Source organism: Mustela putorius, unplaced genomic scaffold, assembly GCF_011764305.1.
Source record: "Mustela putorius furo isolate JIRA1106 unplaced genomic scaffold, ASM1176430v1.1 tig00000596_pilon_pilon_pilon, whole genome shotgun sequence".
NCBI lineage: Eukaryota > Metazoa > Chordata > Mammalia > Carnivora > Mustelidae > Mustela > Mustela putorius.
In genome coordinates, this window is record NW_025421428.1 from 5,075,521 (window position 1) to 5,092,651 (window position 17,131).

Consider the following 17,131-nt stretch of genomic DNA (forward strand, 5'->3'; position numbering starts at 1 on the left):
TGAAAAGTTAATTTATATTCCTCTGATGAAAATGGTTATAGGGTAAAATACTAATTATCAATAAGAAGAAAAGAGTGACATTACCTCTGATATTAAAATAAAGAAGATATTACAAACAATGTTATATAAACTTCAAAATTTAAATAGATTTCTAGAAAAACATATCACATCAAAACTAATATAGTAAAAAAAACCAAAACCTAAATAAACCTATAACCATTGAGAAAGTTTCATTAGTAGCCCTTCCTTGAAGAAAGATTCAGGCCCAAATGGCTGCAAGAGTGATTTTCTATACACAGTTCAAGAAGGAAAACATAAATCCTTTCAAAAAAATAGAAAATGCAGGAACACTCATCCAATTCCCTTTATGAGATTAACACAAACTTCATACCAAAAGCTGACAATAACATTGCAAACAATTACCATAACAAGTTGATCTCCATGAGGATAAATGCATCAAAGAAATTTATAAAATAAACGCACCACCCAAAGTAAAATATTAGCAATACAATCACAACAATTCAGAAGAAAATAAAATGTATCATTATCAAGCTGAGTTTTCCCAGGAAGGAAAGGTGGATTTTACACTCAAAACTCAGCCAAAGAAAGTCGCCATATTTATACAGCAAAGGCCAAAAATTATCTGATGCAAGAAGAACATCTCAACAGATGGAAGAAAAAACATGTCATAAACTCCAACATCCACTCACTGAAAGGTCCTCTTGGCAAAATGGGGATGAAAGAAAACTTTCTTAACCTGAAAAAGGTTGCCTTGTTTTAAACAGATGGCATATATAATACATAAGGGTTATCACACATTTAAATCTGTTGTCTAAACAAGGAATGAGAATACCAGCTCTCACCACAGCACTCCAACACTAGACCTGAGGTCTCATCCAGGGCAGTGAGAGAGAAAAGACAGAGAGGATGTAAATTCTCTACAGGAAGAAACATGGGAGCATTTTGTTTACAGATAACATTTCCATACAATTGCAATTCAAAAGAGTCTATGGAAGAACCACTGGAATTAATCATTAGTGACCATCATACAAAAACAAATAAAACACAGACACACACAACCCCCCCCCCACTCAGAGACACACTTCACTACACACACAAAAATCAGTTCCAGATGCACTAAAGAACTGATTGGGGAAAGCAAAATTAAAAAGTTTTTAAAAGAAAATGCTGGCAAATATCTTCCTGAACTCATGAAAGAAAGCACCACTTCAACCAGACACAAATAAAGCACTCAGGGGAAAAAAAAAAAAAAAAAACTGATGAATTCAATCAGTTAAAATAAAAATACTGATTTAGCAAACAGCACTATAAACAGTGAAATGACAAACCAGAGATAGAGGAAATGTTTATCATATACATAAATCAACAAAGGACTAGGATCTAGAATAAATAGTTCTACATAGTTCTATAAATACATCTGAATATGACAGATAACTAAACGGAAAAAATGAATAAAAACTGAAACAAGCACTTTCAAAATAAGGAAATAAAAATACTAATGAGTGGCACCTGGATGGCTCACTCAGTTAAGCCTCACTCTTGATTTCCCCTCAGGTCATGATCTCCGGCTGGTGAGATCAAGCCCTGAGTCAGCTTCTCTCGTCCCTCTCCCTCCATCCCTCCCCCTGCTCCCTTCTCTCTTGCTCTTTCACTCTTTCTCTAAGATAAATAAATCTTTTTTAAAATGCTAATGAGTATTTATAAGGAACTCAATCTCATAATTAACTCAATCTCAAATATAAAATCAAACCATCAGGAGATGAGACCCAAACCACACACACAGCAACATGACCACAGTGGAAAAGGCTGAAACCACCAGGACTTAGCCAGGATGTGGTCCAACGAGCGCTCTCACATGTTGCTGGTCCAAGTGCAATGTGGGACAATCTCCCTGGAGGTCATTTTCACAATGTGTACCCAGCTGGAGGAGACGGATATCTTGGAACCTAGCCTTGCCATTCCTGGGCATACACAACAGAAAGGAACGCATGTGTGCACCAAGACTCAGGTACCAGAATGATCAACTCACAGCAATGGTAATGAACATACCGCCACTACATACACATATCCAGAAAAATCTCCTATAAGTAAAAATATTGAACAGAAGGAGCCAGAGAAAAGAATACATAGTGGATGAGCACATTTATTTAAAGTTCAGAAACAGACAAAGCTAAAAGAAACTGTTCCAAAGGGGACAGGGATTATTTTCATCCAGAATAAAAGAAAAGTCATGATTATTAGCAGGACACATAAAACGAGTGTCAGATGTACTGGCCACATTTGACTTCTAAATCTGGGAAGCTGCACAGAGGGGACTGGTTTCTAATATTTCTTGGGGGTCGAGGGGTGTTTGTGTTTTGCACAGTTTTCTCTGTCTTACTCTTCACTGATTAACTTTTTAAAGTACATACCATGATTACTACTACATGGGCACCAGAATATCTATATACATTTCTGTGATACAAAAATCTCTCATGAGAGAAGGATTTTCTATGCATTTGCAGTGAACTCATTGAGAAGGTCACCATAATCTGAATTTACACGAGGGTATGTATAGCCTCAACTAGTTGTACTCAGTGTGACTACACATTCCTTCTGTTGTGGAAATAAGGTATGTTTGTGTCCCCAGGACCCTGTGAGAGAATCACAGACAACATACACACACAGTAATTCCAAACTCAAAATGTCTGAAATCAGAATTCTGGCTGGCTACAGGGGTGCATAAGGAGATGCTGTGATCTGTACGAGATACCACTGAACATGAACACCCTTCAGTTACGTGCCTGAGTATGAAGGAAGAACGCTAACCAACAAGCCCAGTTCAAAGAAGAATGTAAAAAGTGTAATTCCATTCCCATAAAGGACAAAAACAGGCACATTTAGAGTTAACTATACAGTGTGAACTGAACACTGGAAAAGAGAGCAGGGAGAGACCAAGGAAAGAGATAGGCCATGCCCATTGGTAGCAAGAGTGTTACTAAGCAAGGGAACTTACACGCAGAGCATGTCTTATCTAGGGCACCCCAAGACAAGTAGATGGGCACACCCTCCCACCAGAATCACAAAAGTTTATATACAGAGAGGCTTCACAGGGGTTCAGTCACTTAGCCTCCCAGAGGGTCTCGAAGGCACATGGCTAACTCAAGGCTGTGTGCTTGAAAATGGCTCCCATCATGGGAAGAGTGGGCAGAGCTACATTCTGAGGTCAGGGGAAGGGATAGGGAGCCTCCCATTCCCTGGGGCTAATTCATGAGTCAACTGGGGGGTCACATCTTCTCCAGGACCTCCCCCAAAGATGCATATGTGGCAAAACTACAAAGAGCAACAAGAAATGATACACAGTGCTCACAACGGTGATTTCCTCAAAAGGGGGAGGAAAGGATGTGATGGAAAAATGGGTCCACACAGGGCATCTGCAGGATTCAACTATTTAAGCTGAGTGCTGGGAGAATGGGCATTCATTATATTACCACTCGTTCAAGAGCACAGATGTTTTACAAACTTTTTTTGAGAGTATGATACAATTACAGCAAAAAATTAATTTAAAAATTCAGAGATTAGGACACCTGGATGGCACCTGCAGTTCGGGGTCCAACTCTTTTTTGTTTTTTTTTTAAATTTTCAGCATAACAGTATTCATTGTTTTTGTACCACACCCAGTGCTCCATGCAATCTGTGCCCTCTCTAATACCCACCACATGCTTCCCCCAACCTCCCACCCCACACCACTTCAAACCCCTCAGATTGTTTTTCAGAGTCCATAGTCTCTCATGGTTCACCTCCCCTTCCAATATCCCCCAACTCCCTTCTCCTAACTCCCCAAGTCCTCCATGCTATTTGTTATGCTCCACAAATAAGTGAAACCATATGATAATTGACTCTCTCTGCTTGACTTATGGGGTCCAACTCTTGATCTGGGTTCAGGTCCAGATCTCAGTATTATGAGATCCAGCCCAGCATGGAGCTCAGCTCTTGGCACAGAGTTGGTGTGGGATTCTTTCTCCCTCTCCCTCTCTCATTCTACCCATGCTCTCTCCCTCCAAAACTGAATAAATCAATCTTTAAAAAAGAATTTAGAGATTGCATCCTGAGCTTTATAGACAGGCTACATAGTATTCATATCTCTGATCTCTAGGGACACTGAAAATAGGAATAGTCCCTCTACTATATGATATTTGAAGTGGGATTTTCTTTGTATTTTTTAAAGATTTCATTTATTTATTTGACAGAGAGAGATCACAAGTAAGCAGAGAGGCAGGCAGAGAGAGAGGGGGAAACAGGCTCCCCGCCGAGTAGAGGGCCCAATGCAGGGCTCCATCCCAGGAACCTGAGACCATGACCCGAGCAGATGCCCAGCCCACTGAGCCACCCAGGCGCCCTAATAGTTGAAGTATTGATCATTTTCTTAATCTAGAGTTTTTTAAAGATTTTATTTATATATCAGTTGATTCATTTGATACAGAGAGAGAGCACAATGAGATGGTGGAGGAGCAGAGGAAAAAGGACAAGTGAATTCTTCATCAAGCCTATACCCCAACACAGGGCCATCGCAAGCCGCAAGATCATGACCTGAGTGAAAATCAAGAGTTAGATGTCCAAACAACTGAGCAACCCAGGTACCCCTGCTCCTGATCTGTTTCATCTTCATTCTTTTTTTCTTATTTTCCAGGATTGACTGTATCTCATCCATGGGGACTGGGCTCTAATTAGAAAGAGTGACTCTATGATACAGATAGGCCCCATTCAGGATCCGACCAGGAGGATGCAGCCAAGCAGCATCTCACACAGGGGAAAAACCAGGAGTCCCTCAGGGATCCCAGCCCTGGTCATCTGAATGGTATTATCACTGACGCTGCCAGGACACAGAGAGTCCTGATGCAGATGGACCAGCTGGTGGTTGGACAATTGCCCCATCTGGGCTCTAACTAGAAGATTGGGAATGGGTCCCAGGAGACACTGCCTGTCAAAAGTCAGCAGCACCTGTGCCTGAGATATCACCAAGACTGGAGTCTTTAGTCTGTGCTGCTCCTACAGACAGGGAAGGGCTCTGTGACTCACTCCAGCCATGTCTTCTCTAGCAAACCCTATCTCCTCCCTGGAAATGTCAGAGACTGAGGCTGGCCAGCATGTCCAGGTAAGAACTGAGGCATATGGATGGCAAGAGAGCCGTATACCTTAGCCCCCTTGTAAGCATGCTTGCTCACAAACACACACACACACACACACACACACAAAACACACAGAGGTGCACACACACACACACAGAGCAATAATCCTGCTCCTTCTGCTTTCCCTCTTTCTATCCTACATCCTCATCTGTCAATCAATTTCTGGCTCTTCAGATCATGAGCAGGGCCACCTACCTCGGGGGTTCTTCATGTCCCTGATGATCTAGTTTGAAGTCATTGAAGAGAATGGGCTTCAGACCACCCTTCCCCAAGCCCCATCTGTGTCCTGGACAAAGCACACTTCCCTCTCAGTCCACTTGGGCGGGTGTGGTTCCAGAAACTCTCTCAGCCACCACACCAAGTCAGTACTAGTCACTGACTCCTCTACATCCCATCAGTTTACCAAACTTGTTCGCACCCTCTCTTCATCTAAAAACTCAAGCCACCAAAAACTATTCCAGATAGACTCATTCATTCCCATTCCTCCGTTAATCACTGAGGCAAGGGGGAGCTCTGATGATTCTGTGATTTGTCCAAGTTTACACATGGCTTCAGATCCCAAAATGTCAATGGCTTTGCCACTGACGGGTCTGAGTAGAGATATAACTCTTCAGAGCCAGTGTTGCTGACGCTACTGATGGTTTCATGGTCACAGTGGTGGAGGTGGCTTTTGATGTCCTTACCCCACAAGTGGCAAGCCCAATCTAGAGGCACAGCCCACAACACCACAACCTCAAAGCACCCGCACGTTATTAAAAAAGGAAAAAAGCAATTAAAATACTAGACCCTATTTACTGAGCATTTACTATGTACCAGCCTTGGTCTAAACATTACACCATCATTTTTTGTCCCAATGTAATCTTCGCAAACACTGGATTCATAGAATTCAGATATTATCCCATTTAAAAGATATTATCCCATTTAAAAAGTTTAGCAACTTTCTCAAAATCATATAAAGAGTAAAGAGTGGGGGCACCTGGGTGGCTCAGTGGGCTAAAGCCTCTGCCTTAGGCTCCGGTCATGATCCCAGGGTCCTGGGATTAAGTCCCACATCGGACTCCCTGCTCAGCAGGAAGCCTGCTTCCTCCTCTCTCTCTCTCTATCTCTCTCTCTCTGTGTGCATGTCTGCCTTTCTGCGTACTTATGATCTCTGTCAAATAAATAAATAAAATCTTTAAGGAGTAAAGTGTGGGAGTGGGGCATCTTGGTGGCTCAGTCTGTTGGGCATCCAACCCTTGATTTTCGCTGGGGTCTGATCTCAGGATCCTCGATCAAGCCCTACGTGGGCTCTTCCTCAGCGGGAAGTCTGCTGGAGATGCTCTTCCTCTCCCTCTGTCTCTCCCTCACTCCTCCCTCACTCACCGTCATTCTCAACCTCTCTCTCTAAAGAAATAAAACATAAATGAAAAAAAAAAAGAAAAGTAAAGAGTGGGGAAATTCTGTCTAACTCCCAAGGGTATATTACATTTTTTTTAAAGATTTTATTTATTTATTTGACAGACAGAGATCACAAGTAGGCAGAGAGGCAGGCAGAGAGAGAGGAGGAAGCAGGCTCCCTGCCGAGCAGAGAGCCTGATGTGGGACTCGATCCCAGGACCCTGAGATCATGACCTGAGCCAAAGGCAGCGGCTTAACCCACTGAGCCACCCAGGCGCCCCCAGGGTATATTACATTTTTATCACAACCCGAAACAAACATGGTACAGGAACAGAGCTCTAACAGGGCATCTGATGCTTTTCCACTGCATCGTGTGTCCCTGCTTCACAGTCAGCAAGTGTGACCAACAATGGCAGGAGCGTCACCATCTCAGTCATCATCTCAATGACTCCATGAAGGTGCTGCACATGGTCCAAATGAGGAAATACACAATCAGAGTTCAGAAACTGGCCAAGCTTAGACCGAGATAAGAAGCAGAGAAAAGCTTCCCATCCTGTCTCCAGCACATCTTCTTTTTAAAGAAAGATGGTGGTGGTGAGGTTGATGAAGACAATGAAACTGGTCTGTCGTTAATAAGAGAACACATCTCAGTTTCCAATGTTCTCATGTCCACGCTGACTCAGCAGAATGGTTCTCTAAGGCAAAGGTCAGCAGAACACCCCACTACACCTAAAAACCCCTGGTCTCCACTGGCTCCTCTCTGGAGAGACTCCTCCACCATCTCCCCCAGGATGCACTCTCACACTCACACACATACACATAGGCTCCCTGTGCCCACAAAATCCTGGTAGATGCAGGACTCCAAAATGAGCTCAAAAAGAGAAGAGACCAAGCTTGTTGTTCTAAGTTTTTTAGAAAGGGAACGGAATTTGCCAAAGTTCTCTCAGGGGAATCCCAGTTCATGTCACTCAGATAATCCACGCAAAAAACTTGCTACATGACAAGAATCTAGAACCCAAACTACAGCTCATCCTCAGGCCTCATTACCATAGTCCACAGCCCTCAACGTTTATAAACCCAGAGTTACAGCTCCTAGTGAATCTCACACCATTCTCCACACCATTTCAAAGTGACCATTTCAAAGAACACAGTGACCATTTCGAAGAACACAGAAAAAACAAATCAAAGCCCTTGCGGTCTGTATTTTTCAGAGCCTGCCTTATTTAAGCAAAATTCTCTTCCAATTTCTCTACTTAAGGAAATCAGAAACCACACAAGCATCTCCGACTTCCGGCTCCTGGGCTTTTCCAACCACCCAGAGCAGCAGCCTCTCCTGTTCGGGCTCTTCCTGGGTATGTACCTGGTCACCATGTTGGGGAACCTGCTCATCATCTTGGCCATAGTTTCTGACCAGCACCTCCACACTCCCATGTACTTCTTCCTGGCCAACCTGTCCCTCATTGATACCTGCTTATCCTGCACCATTGTCCCCAAAGTGCTGGTGAACACCATCACTCAGCACCACACCATCACTTACACTGGCTGCCTCATGCAGATGTACTTCTTCATAGCATTGGCCCTGCTGGATGACTTCCTGCTGGCTGTGATGGCATATGATCGCTATGTGGCCATCTGCCTTCCTCTCCACTACACCACCATCATGTGTCCCCAACGCTGCCTGCTGCTGGTTGCCACATGCTGGCTCTGCGCCCACCTCCTGGCCTTCTCACTCACCCTCCTCATGGCTCAGTTCTCCTTCTGTGCCTCCCATTCCATCCCACACTTTTTCTGTGACCTTCTCCCTGTCCTCAAACTTGCCTGCTCAGACACCCAGATCTTTCAGGTCATGATGTTTGCTGAAGGAGCCCTCGCAGGTGTGGTCCCTCTTGCCTGTGTCCTGATCTCTTATGCCCACATCATGCACACCATCCTTAGGATTTCTTCAGCTGGGGGGAAGCACAAAGTCTTCTCAACCTGTGGCTCTCACCTGTCAGTCGTCACGCTCTTCTATGGGACACTTTTTCTGGTATATTTCCGGCCCTCATCCTCCTACTCAGCAGACACTGGAATGGTTGCATCTGTGATATATACAATGGTCACCCCCATGCTGAACCCATTCATCTACAGCCTAAGGAACAGAGACATGAAGGGGGCTCTGTGGAGGCTTCCAGGCTGGAGAAGATACTCTACTCTGCAATGGGTCCTGCCACAGACTGGAAGTTCAGACTCTCTGAAATGACTTCTCCCTGCATTTCTCCACTGCAATTTTGGCAAAAACTCAAGTTCAAGGCAAGATGGATGCTTGCCATCATGAGCAGGTTCATCAAACAGAGAATGCCTGACTGGACAGAAGGAGAATAATCAACTTGTGAAGGACACCGCTACAACCTGGAAGAAGGAGTGGCCAGCCATTACTACAAGGTGACTTGATTAGTGGGTATACAGGTGTCCAAGAAGATTCAAACCTCACAGTGTGAATCGCCAAAAGAAAAACATCAGACAGAATTGGGGTTCTGGGATGAAGCCAGGTTCCAGCCCAGTCTATGACTAACAGGTCCCACTCACCAACAAGCAATGCTCACAGGAGTTGGAAGGGTCAAGTGCTCTCAGTTTCAGGACCATTTCCAAGCCCAGCTTTTGAAGCAGCTCAGTGAGAGGGACTAACATACACACAGAAGGCTGCACTGAGAAGACACACAATTTGCTGGCACTAAGAAAACAAGAATAATCCTAGGGGGAAAATAAGGCACAGAGAGATCAGAGGACTGGCCTGAACGCCACAGGGATCAGATCTAAGACTGTGACAAAGAGATTACAAGTTATGGAAAAGTCCTTGATTTTTTGGTTTTTAAACTCTAGGTTATTTCATGTATTTCATGTCTCTCAACTGCAGAATAATACATGCTCATTAGAGTAATTTTGTCAAACATAAACAAATAAGAAAAACAGAAACACTCACTGCCCCTCCTTATAAAGAAAAACATTGATAATATTTTACAGTATTTCCCGCCTATCATTTCCTAATGACTTTATTTTAATTTCTTTTTGAAATAACAGAATTCACTGTTTTTGCACCACACCCAGTGCTCCATGCAATACGTGCCCTCCTTAACCACAAGGCTCCCCCAACTTCACATCCCCGCCCCTTCAAACCATCAGATTGTTTTTCAGAGTCCATAGTCTCTCATGATTTACCTCCCCTTCCAATTTCCCTCAACTCCCATCTCCTCTCCATCTCCCCTTGTCCTCCATGTTATTTGTTATGCTCCATAAATAAGTGAAACCATATGATAATTGACACTCTGCTTGACTTATTTCACTCAGCATAATCTCTTCCAGTTCCATCCATGTTGCTACAAAAGTTGGGTATTTGTCCTTTCTGATGGAGGCATAATACTCCATAGTGTATATGGACCACATCTTCCTTATACATTCGTCCATTGAAGGGCAACTTGGTTCTTTCCACAGTTTGGCGACCGTGGCCATTGCTGCTATAAACATTGGGGTACAGACGGCCCTTCTTTTCACTACATCTGTATCTTTAGGGTAAATACCCAGTAGTGCAATTGCAGGGTCACAGGGAAGCTCCATTTTTAATTTCTTTAGGAACCTCCACACTGTTTTCCAAAGTGACTGCACCAACTTGCATTCCCAACAATAGTGTAGGAGGGTTCCCCTTTCTCCACATCCTCTCCAACACACGTTGTCTCCTGTCTTGCTAATTTTGGCCATTCTAACTGGTGTAAGGTCGTATCTCAATGTGGTTTTGATTTGAACCTCCCTGATGGCTACTGATGATGACTACTTTTTCATGTGTCTGATAGCCATTTCTGTGTATTCATTGAAGAAGTGTCTGCTCATATCTTCTGCCCATTTTTTGATATAACTATCTGTTTTGTGTGTGTTGACTTTGAGAAGTTCTTTATAGATCCTGGATATCAACCTTTTGTCTGTACTGTCACTTGCAAATATCTTCTCCCATTCCATGGTTGCCTCTTTGTTGTTTTTTTTAATTTATTTTTTTCAGCATAACAGTATTCATTGTTTTTGCACCACACCCAGTGCTCCATGCAATCCGTGCCCTCTCTAATACCCACCACCTGGTTCCCCCAACCTCCACCCCCCGCCCCTTCAAAACCCTCACATTGTTTTTCAGAGTCCATAGTCTCTCATGGATCACCTCCCCTTCCAATTTCCCCCAAGTCCCTTCTCCTCTCTAACTCCCCTTGTCCTCCATGTTATTTGTTATGCTCCACAAATAAGTGAAACCATATGATAATTGACTCTCTCTGCTTGACTTATTTCACTCAGCATAATCTCTTCCAGTCCCATCCATGTTGCTACAAAAGTTGGGTATTCATCCTTTCTGATGGAGGCATAATACTCCATAGTGTGTATGGACCACATCTTCCTTATCCATTCATCCGCTGAAGGGCAACTTGGTTCTTTCCACAGCTTGGCGACCATGGCCATTGCTGCTATAAACATTGGGGGCACAGATGGCCCTTCTTTTCACTACATCTGTATCTTTAGGGTAAATACCCAGTAGTGCAATTGCAGGGTCATAGGGAAGCCCTATTTTAATTTCTTGAGAAATCTCCACACTGTTCTCCAAAGTGGCTGCACCAACTTGCATTCCCAACAACAGTGTAGGAGGGTTCCCCTTTCTCCACATCCTCTCCAACACATGTTGCTTCCTGTCTTGTTAATTTTGGCCATTCTAACTGGTGTAAGGTGATATCTCAATGTGGTTTTGATTTGAATCTCCCTGATGGCTAGTGATGATGAACATTTTTTCATGTGTCTGATAGCCATTTGTATGTCTTCATTGGCGAAGTGTCTGTTCATATCTTCTGCCCATTTTTTTTCTATGATTGTCTGTTTTGTCTGTGTTGAGTTTGAGGAGTTCATTATAGATCCTGGATATCAACCTTTTGCGTGTACTGTCATTTGCAAATATCTTCTCCCATTCTGTGCGTTGCCACTTTGTTTTCTTGACTGTTTCCTTGGCTGTGCAGAAGCTTTTGATCTTGATGAAGTCCCAAAAGTTCATCTTCGCTTTAGTTTCCTTTGCCTTTGGAGACATATCTTGAAAGAAGTTGCTGTGGCTGATATCGAAGAGGTTACTGCCTATGTTCTCCTCTACGATTCTGATGGATTCCTGCCTCACGTTGAGGTCTTTTATCCATTTTGAGATTATCTTTGTGTACATGTAAGAGAATGGTTGAGTTTCATTCTTCTACATATAGCTGTCCAGTTTTCCCAGCACCATTTATGAAGAGACTGTCTTTTTTCCACTGGATTTTTTTTCTTGCTTTGTCAAAGATTATTTGACCATAGAGTTGAGGGTCCATATCTGGGCTCTCTACTCTGTTCCACTGGTCTATGTGTCTATCTTTATGCCAGTACCATGCTGTCTTGGTGATCACAGCTTTGTACTAAAGTTTGAAATCAGGTAACGTGATGCCCCCAGTTTTATTTTTGTTTTTCAACATTTCCTTAGCGATTCAGGGTCTCTTCTGATTCCATACAAATTTTTGGATTATTTGCTCCAGCTCTTTCAAAAATACCGGTGGAATTTTGATCGGAAAGGCATTAAAAGTATAGATTGCTCTAGGCAGTATAGACATTTTAACAATGTTTATTCTTCCGATCCAAGAGCATGGAATGGTCTTCCATCTTTTTGTGTCTTCTTCAATTTCTTTCATGAGTGTTCTGTAGTTCCTCGAGTACAGATCCTTTACCTCTTTGGTTAGGTCTATTCCCAGGTATCTTATGGTTCTTGGTGCTATAGTAAATGGAATCAATTCTCTAATTTCCCTTTCTGTATTTTCATTGTTAGTCTATAAGAAAGGCATTGATTTCTGTACATTGACTTTGTATCCTGCCACGTTACTGAATTGCTGCATGAGTTCTAGTAGTTTGGGGCTGGAGTCATTTGGGTTTTCCATATAAAGTATCATGACATCTGTGAAGAGAGAGAGTTTGACTTCTTCATTGTCAGTTTGGATACCTTTTATTTCTCGTTGTCTGATTCCTGTTGCTAGGACTTCTAATACTATGTTGAACAAGAGTGGTGAGAGTGGGCATACTTGTCGTGCTCCTAATCTCAACGGGAAGGCTGCAAGCTTTTTCCCATTGAGGATGATATTTGCTGTGGGTCTTTCATAGATAGATTTGATGAAGTTCAGGAATGTTCCCTCTATCCCTATACTTTGAAGTGTTTTAATCAGGAACGGATGCTGGATTTTGTCAAATGCTTTTTCTGCATCAACTGAGAGGATCATGTGGTTCTTCTCTCTTCTCTTATTGATTTGTTCTATTATTGATTGATTTGCGATGTTGAACCATCCTTGTAACCCAGGGATGAATCCCACCTGATCATGATGGATAATCTTTTTAATGTGCTGTTGGATCCTGTTTGCTAGGATCTTGTTGAGAATCTTAGCATCCATATTCATCAGTGATATTGGTCTGAAATTCTCCTTTTTGGTGTGGTCTTTGACTGGTTTGAGGATCAGGGTAGAGCTGGCTTCATAGAAAGAGTCTGGAAGTTTTCCTTGTGCTTCAATTTTTTGAAACAGCTTCAGGAGAATAGGTGTTATTTCTTCTTTGAAAGTTTGGTAAAATTCCACAGGGAATCCTTGTTTTTCAGGAGGTTTTTGATCACTGCTTCAAACTCATTACTAGATATCGGTCTATTCAGGTTGTCAATTTCTTCCTGGTTCAATTTTCGGAGTTTATAGTTTTCCAGCAATGCATTCATTTTATCTAGGTTGTTTAACTTATTGGCATATAACTGTTGAATAACTTCTGATGATTGTTTCTACTTCCTTGGTGTTTGCTGTGATCTCTCCCTTTTCATTCATAATTTTATTAATTTGAGCTTTCTCTCTTTTCTTGTGGATTAGTGTGGTCAATGGTTTATTGATCTTATTCTTTCAAAACCCAGCTTCTAGTTTCATTGATACATTCTACTGTATCTCTAGTTTCTGTCTCATTGATCTCTGCTCTAATCTTGATTATTTCCCTTCTTGTGTGTGGAGTTGGTTTGATTTCTTGTTGATTCTCCAGTTCTTTAAGGTGTAGAGACAGCTGCTGTGTTCTGGATTTTTCAGTTTTTTTGAGGGAGGCTTGGATGGCTATGTATTTCCCCCTTAGGACCGCCTTGGCTATATCCCATAGGTTTTGGACCGAAGTGTCTTCATTGTCATTGGTTTCCATGAATTGTTTCAGTTCTTCTTTGATCTCCTTGTTGATCCAAGCATTCTTAAGCAAGGTGGTCTTTAGCTTCCAGGTGTTTGTGTTCCTTCCAAACTTTTCCTTGAGATTGAGCTCCAGTTTCAAAGCACTGTGATCTGAGAACGTGCAGGGAATAATCTCAGTCTTTTGGTATCGGTTGAGTCCAGATTTGTGACCGAGTATGTGGTCTATTCTGGAGAACGTTCCATGTGCACATGAGAAGAATGAGTACTCTGCTGTTTTAGGGTGGAATGTTCTGTATATATCTATGAGGCCCATATCGTCCAATGTGTCATTCAATGCTCTTGATTCTTTATTGATTTTCTGCTTCAATGATCTGTCTATTACTGAGAGAGGCATGTTAAGATCTCCTACTATTAATATATTCATATCAATATGACTCTTTATCTTGATTAATAGTTTTCTTATGTAATTGGCTGCTCCCATATTGGGGGCATAGATATTTACAATTGTTAGATCATCTTGGTGGATAGTCCCTTTAAGAATGATGTAGTGTCCTTCTGTATCTCTGACTACAGTCTTTAGTTTAAGATCTAATTTATCTGACCTAAGAATTGCTACCCTGGCCTTCTTTTGAGGCCCATTGGCATGAAAGATGCTTCTCCATCCCTTCACTTTCAATCTGGGTGTATCTTTAGGTTCAAAATGGGTCTCTTGTAGACAACATATGGGTGGGTCCTGTCATTTCATCCAATCTGCAGCCCTGTGTCATTTTATGGGCACATTTAGGCCATTCACATTGGGAGTGATTATTGATACATTTTTATTGACATCGTGTTACCTTTGAAGTCTTTCTTTCTGTAGATTTTCTCTATATTTCTGCTCAATGTTATTCTTGGGATTATTCCTTTTTTATAGAAACCCCCTTAATATCTCCTGCAGTGTCAGCTTAGTGGTCACATACTCTTTTAAGCCTTGCCAGTCTTAGAAACTTTTACCTCTCCACCTATTTTTAATGTCAGTCTTGCTGGATAAAGTATTCTTTTTTTGTTTCTTTGTTGGTTGGTTGGTTTTTTGTTTTTTTTTTTAATTTATTTTTTATTTATTTTCAGCATAACAGTATTCATTAGTTTTGCACCACACCCAGTGCTCCATGCAATCCGTGCCCTCTATAATACCCACCACCTGGTACCCCAACATCCCACCACATGCCCCTTCAAAACCCTCAGATTGTTTTTCAGAGTCCATAGTCTCTCATGGATAAAGTATTCTTGGCTACATGTTCTTCTCATTTAGTGGCCTGAATATATCTTGTCAGCCGTTTCTGGCTTGCCAGGTTTCTGACGTTATTCTGATGGGCTTTCCTCTGTATGTAAGGAGCTTCTTTGTCCTAGCTGCCTTCAAAAGGGCCTGCCTACAATTATAATTCTTCATTCTTACTATTAGGTGTCTCAAGGACTTTTGAGCAATCTATAACCTTGGGGGTAAACCATTGTGCCTCAGTACATGAACGCTGGTTCCATTCGTGAGATTGGGAAAATTTTCATGGAGAATTTGTTCCACTATATCTTCTAGACTTCTTTCTTTCTCCTCCCCCCCCCCTTCAGGGATTCCAATAATTCTGATGTTGGAACATTTCATGGCATCATTTATTTCCCTGATTCTGTTTTCGTGGCTTCTAAGCTGTTTGTTCCAGGCTTCCTTCTGATCCTTTCTCTCTATCTGTCCTCCAGATTACTAATTCTATCTTCTATCTCAGTTACCCTAGCTTTTAGAGAATATAGATTAGATTGGAACTCATTGAGAGCATTGTGAACATCATCGCTGGTGGCTTTCAGTTCTGTCCTAACATTGTGAACATCATCCCTGGTGGCCTTCAGTTCTTCCCTAATCAATTCCGTTTGGTCATCCATGGCATTCTCCAACCTAGCTATTGCCTGGATAATTCTTAGCCTGAATTCCCTTTCCGACATATTGTCTATGTCAATAGCCATTAGCTCTGTTGCAGAAGGCCCATCCTCTCAATTTTTATTCTGTTGGGCATTCCTCCTCCTAGTCATTTTGGTGAGAGATGGCTGAATGGATGTAGCTGGATGTATCGACCGTGGTGCAGTCAAGGTTCTCCCTCGAACACTTCTGAGCAATCAGGAGTCCCCACCCAAACGAAAGAAAAAAGAAAGAGAAAAAGAAAAAAGAGGGAGAGAGACAGGGAAAAAAAAGAAATATAAAAGAGAAGGCTCAGCCCAAATGGGCCCCAAGGTAAGATTTATGACGTATAGAAAGACAGACAAACAAAAAGACTGATAAAAGTATATGACAAGAGAAAAAAATATATATATATGCAAAAAAAGAACCTCATCAAAAAGAATGCCAAGTATAAGATTTATATACTATCAGAACAAACACAAATACACAGAAACACTGGGGGAAGAAAAAGATGGGAGAGTGGTTATAAATTCTCAGTGTGGGCAAGGAAGTTATTTTGATTCTTCCTGGATGTATCTTGATATTTTTGTTAAAGGACTCAACTTTCCTAAGATAAGGCGGGATTAAAAATTGGCTAACCTATAGGGGTAGCACTGATTAGGGAAGGGGATTACCTTGAAGTTTAACTCTATATGAATCTTAAAAAATAAAAATAAAAAAAGAATAAACTAAACTAAATTTTTTTTAAAAAATTAAAAATAAAAAAGCAACAGAAAAACATGGGTATATGTATCAAAAAGTTTAGGTTAAAATGTTATTATGCAATTTGATGTACTGGGCATCTCATTGTGATGGTAAATAGGTTAAAAAATTATCTATATTTACCTTAAAGATACAGATGTAGTGAAAAGAAGGGCCATCTGTACCCCAATGTTTATAGCAGCAATTGCCACGGTCGCCAAACTGTGGAAAGAACCAAGATGCCCTTCAGTGGATGAATGGATAAGGAAGATGTGGTCCATATACACTATGGAGTATTATGCCTCCATCAGAAAGGATGAATACCCAACTTTTGTAGCAACATGGGACGGGACTGGAAGAGATTATGCTGAGTGAAATAAGTCAAGCAGAGAGAGTCAATTATCATATGGTTTCACTTATTTGTGGAGCATAACAAATAACATGGAGGACAAAGGGAGTTAGAGAGGAGAAGGAAGTTGAGGGAAATTGGAAGAGGAGGTGAACCATGAGAGACTATGGACTCTGAAAAACAATCTGAGGGTTTTGAAGGGGTGGAGAGTGGGAGGTTCCAGGAGCCAGGTGGTGGGTATTGGAGAGGGCACGGATTGCATGGAGCACTGGGTGTGGTGCAAAAACAATGAATACTGTTACACTGAAAATAAATTTTAAAAATTAAATTTAAAAAATTATCTATA

At 41.8% G+C, this 17,131-nt stretch overlaps 1 protein-coding gene across 1 annotated transcript; it reads left to right on the top strand.

The window, feature by feature from the left end:
• The first annotated feature begins 1,852 nt into the window (after nt 1-1,852).
• Nucleotides 1,853-8,805, top strand: LOC101674149 (olfactory receptor 1N1-like). The gene is made up of 2 exons (XM_004757433.1): nt 1,853-2,029; nt 7,825-8,805. Exons 1-2 carry the CDS (start codon nt 1,853-1,855, stop codon nt 8,803-8,805), a joined length of 1,158 nt encoding a protein of 385 aa, XP_004757490.1.
• Nucleotides 8,806-17,131: the final 8,326 nt, after the last annotated feature.

What these genes read in the sequence shown, in the direction of transcription:
- LOC101674149 (XM_004757433.1), top strand. Translation starts at nt 1,853, where the DNA reads ATGTGGTCCAACGAGCGCTCTCACATGTTGCTGGTCCAAGTGCAATGT. An exon ending in ATGTGTGCACCAAGACTCAG is followed by an intron (nt 2,030 to 7,824) that starts GTACCAGAATGA and finishes TCTCTACTTAAG; the next exon opens with GAAATCAGAAACCACACAAG.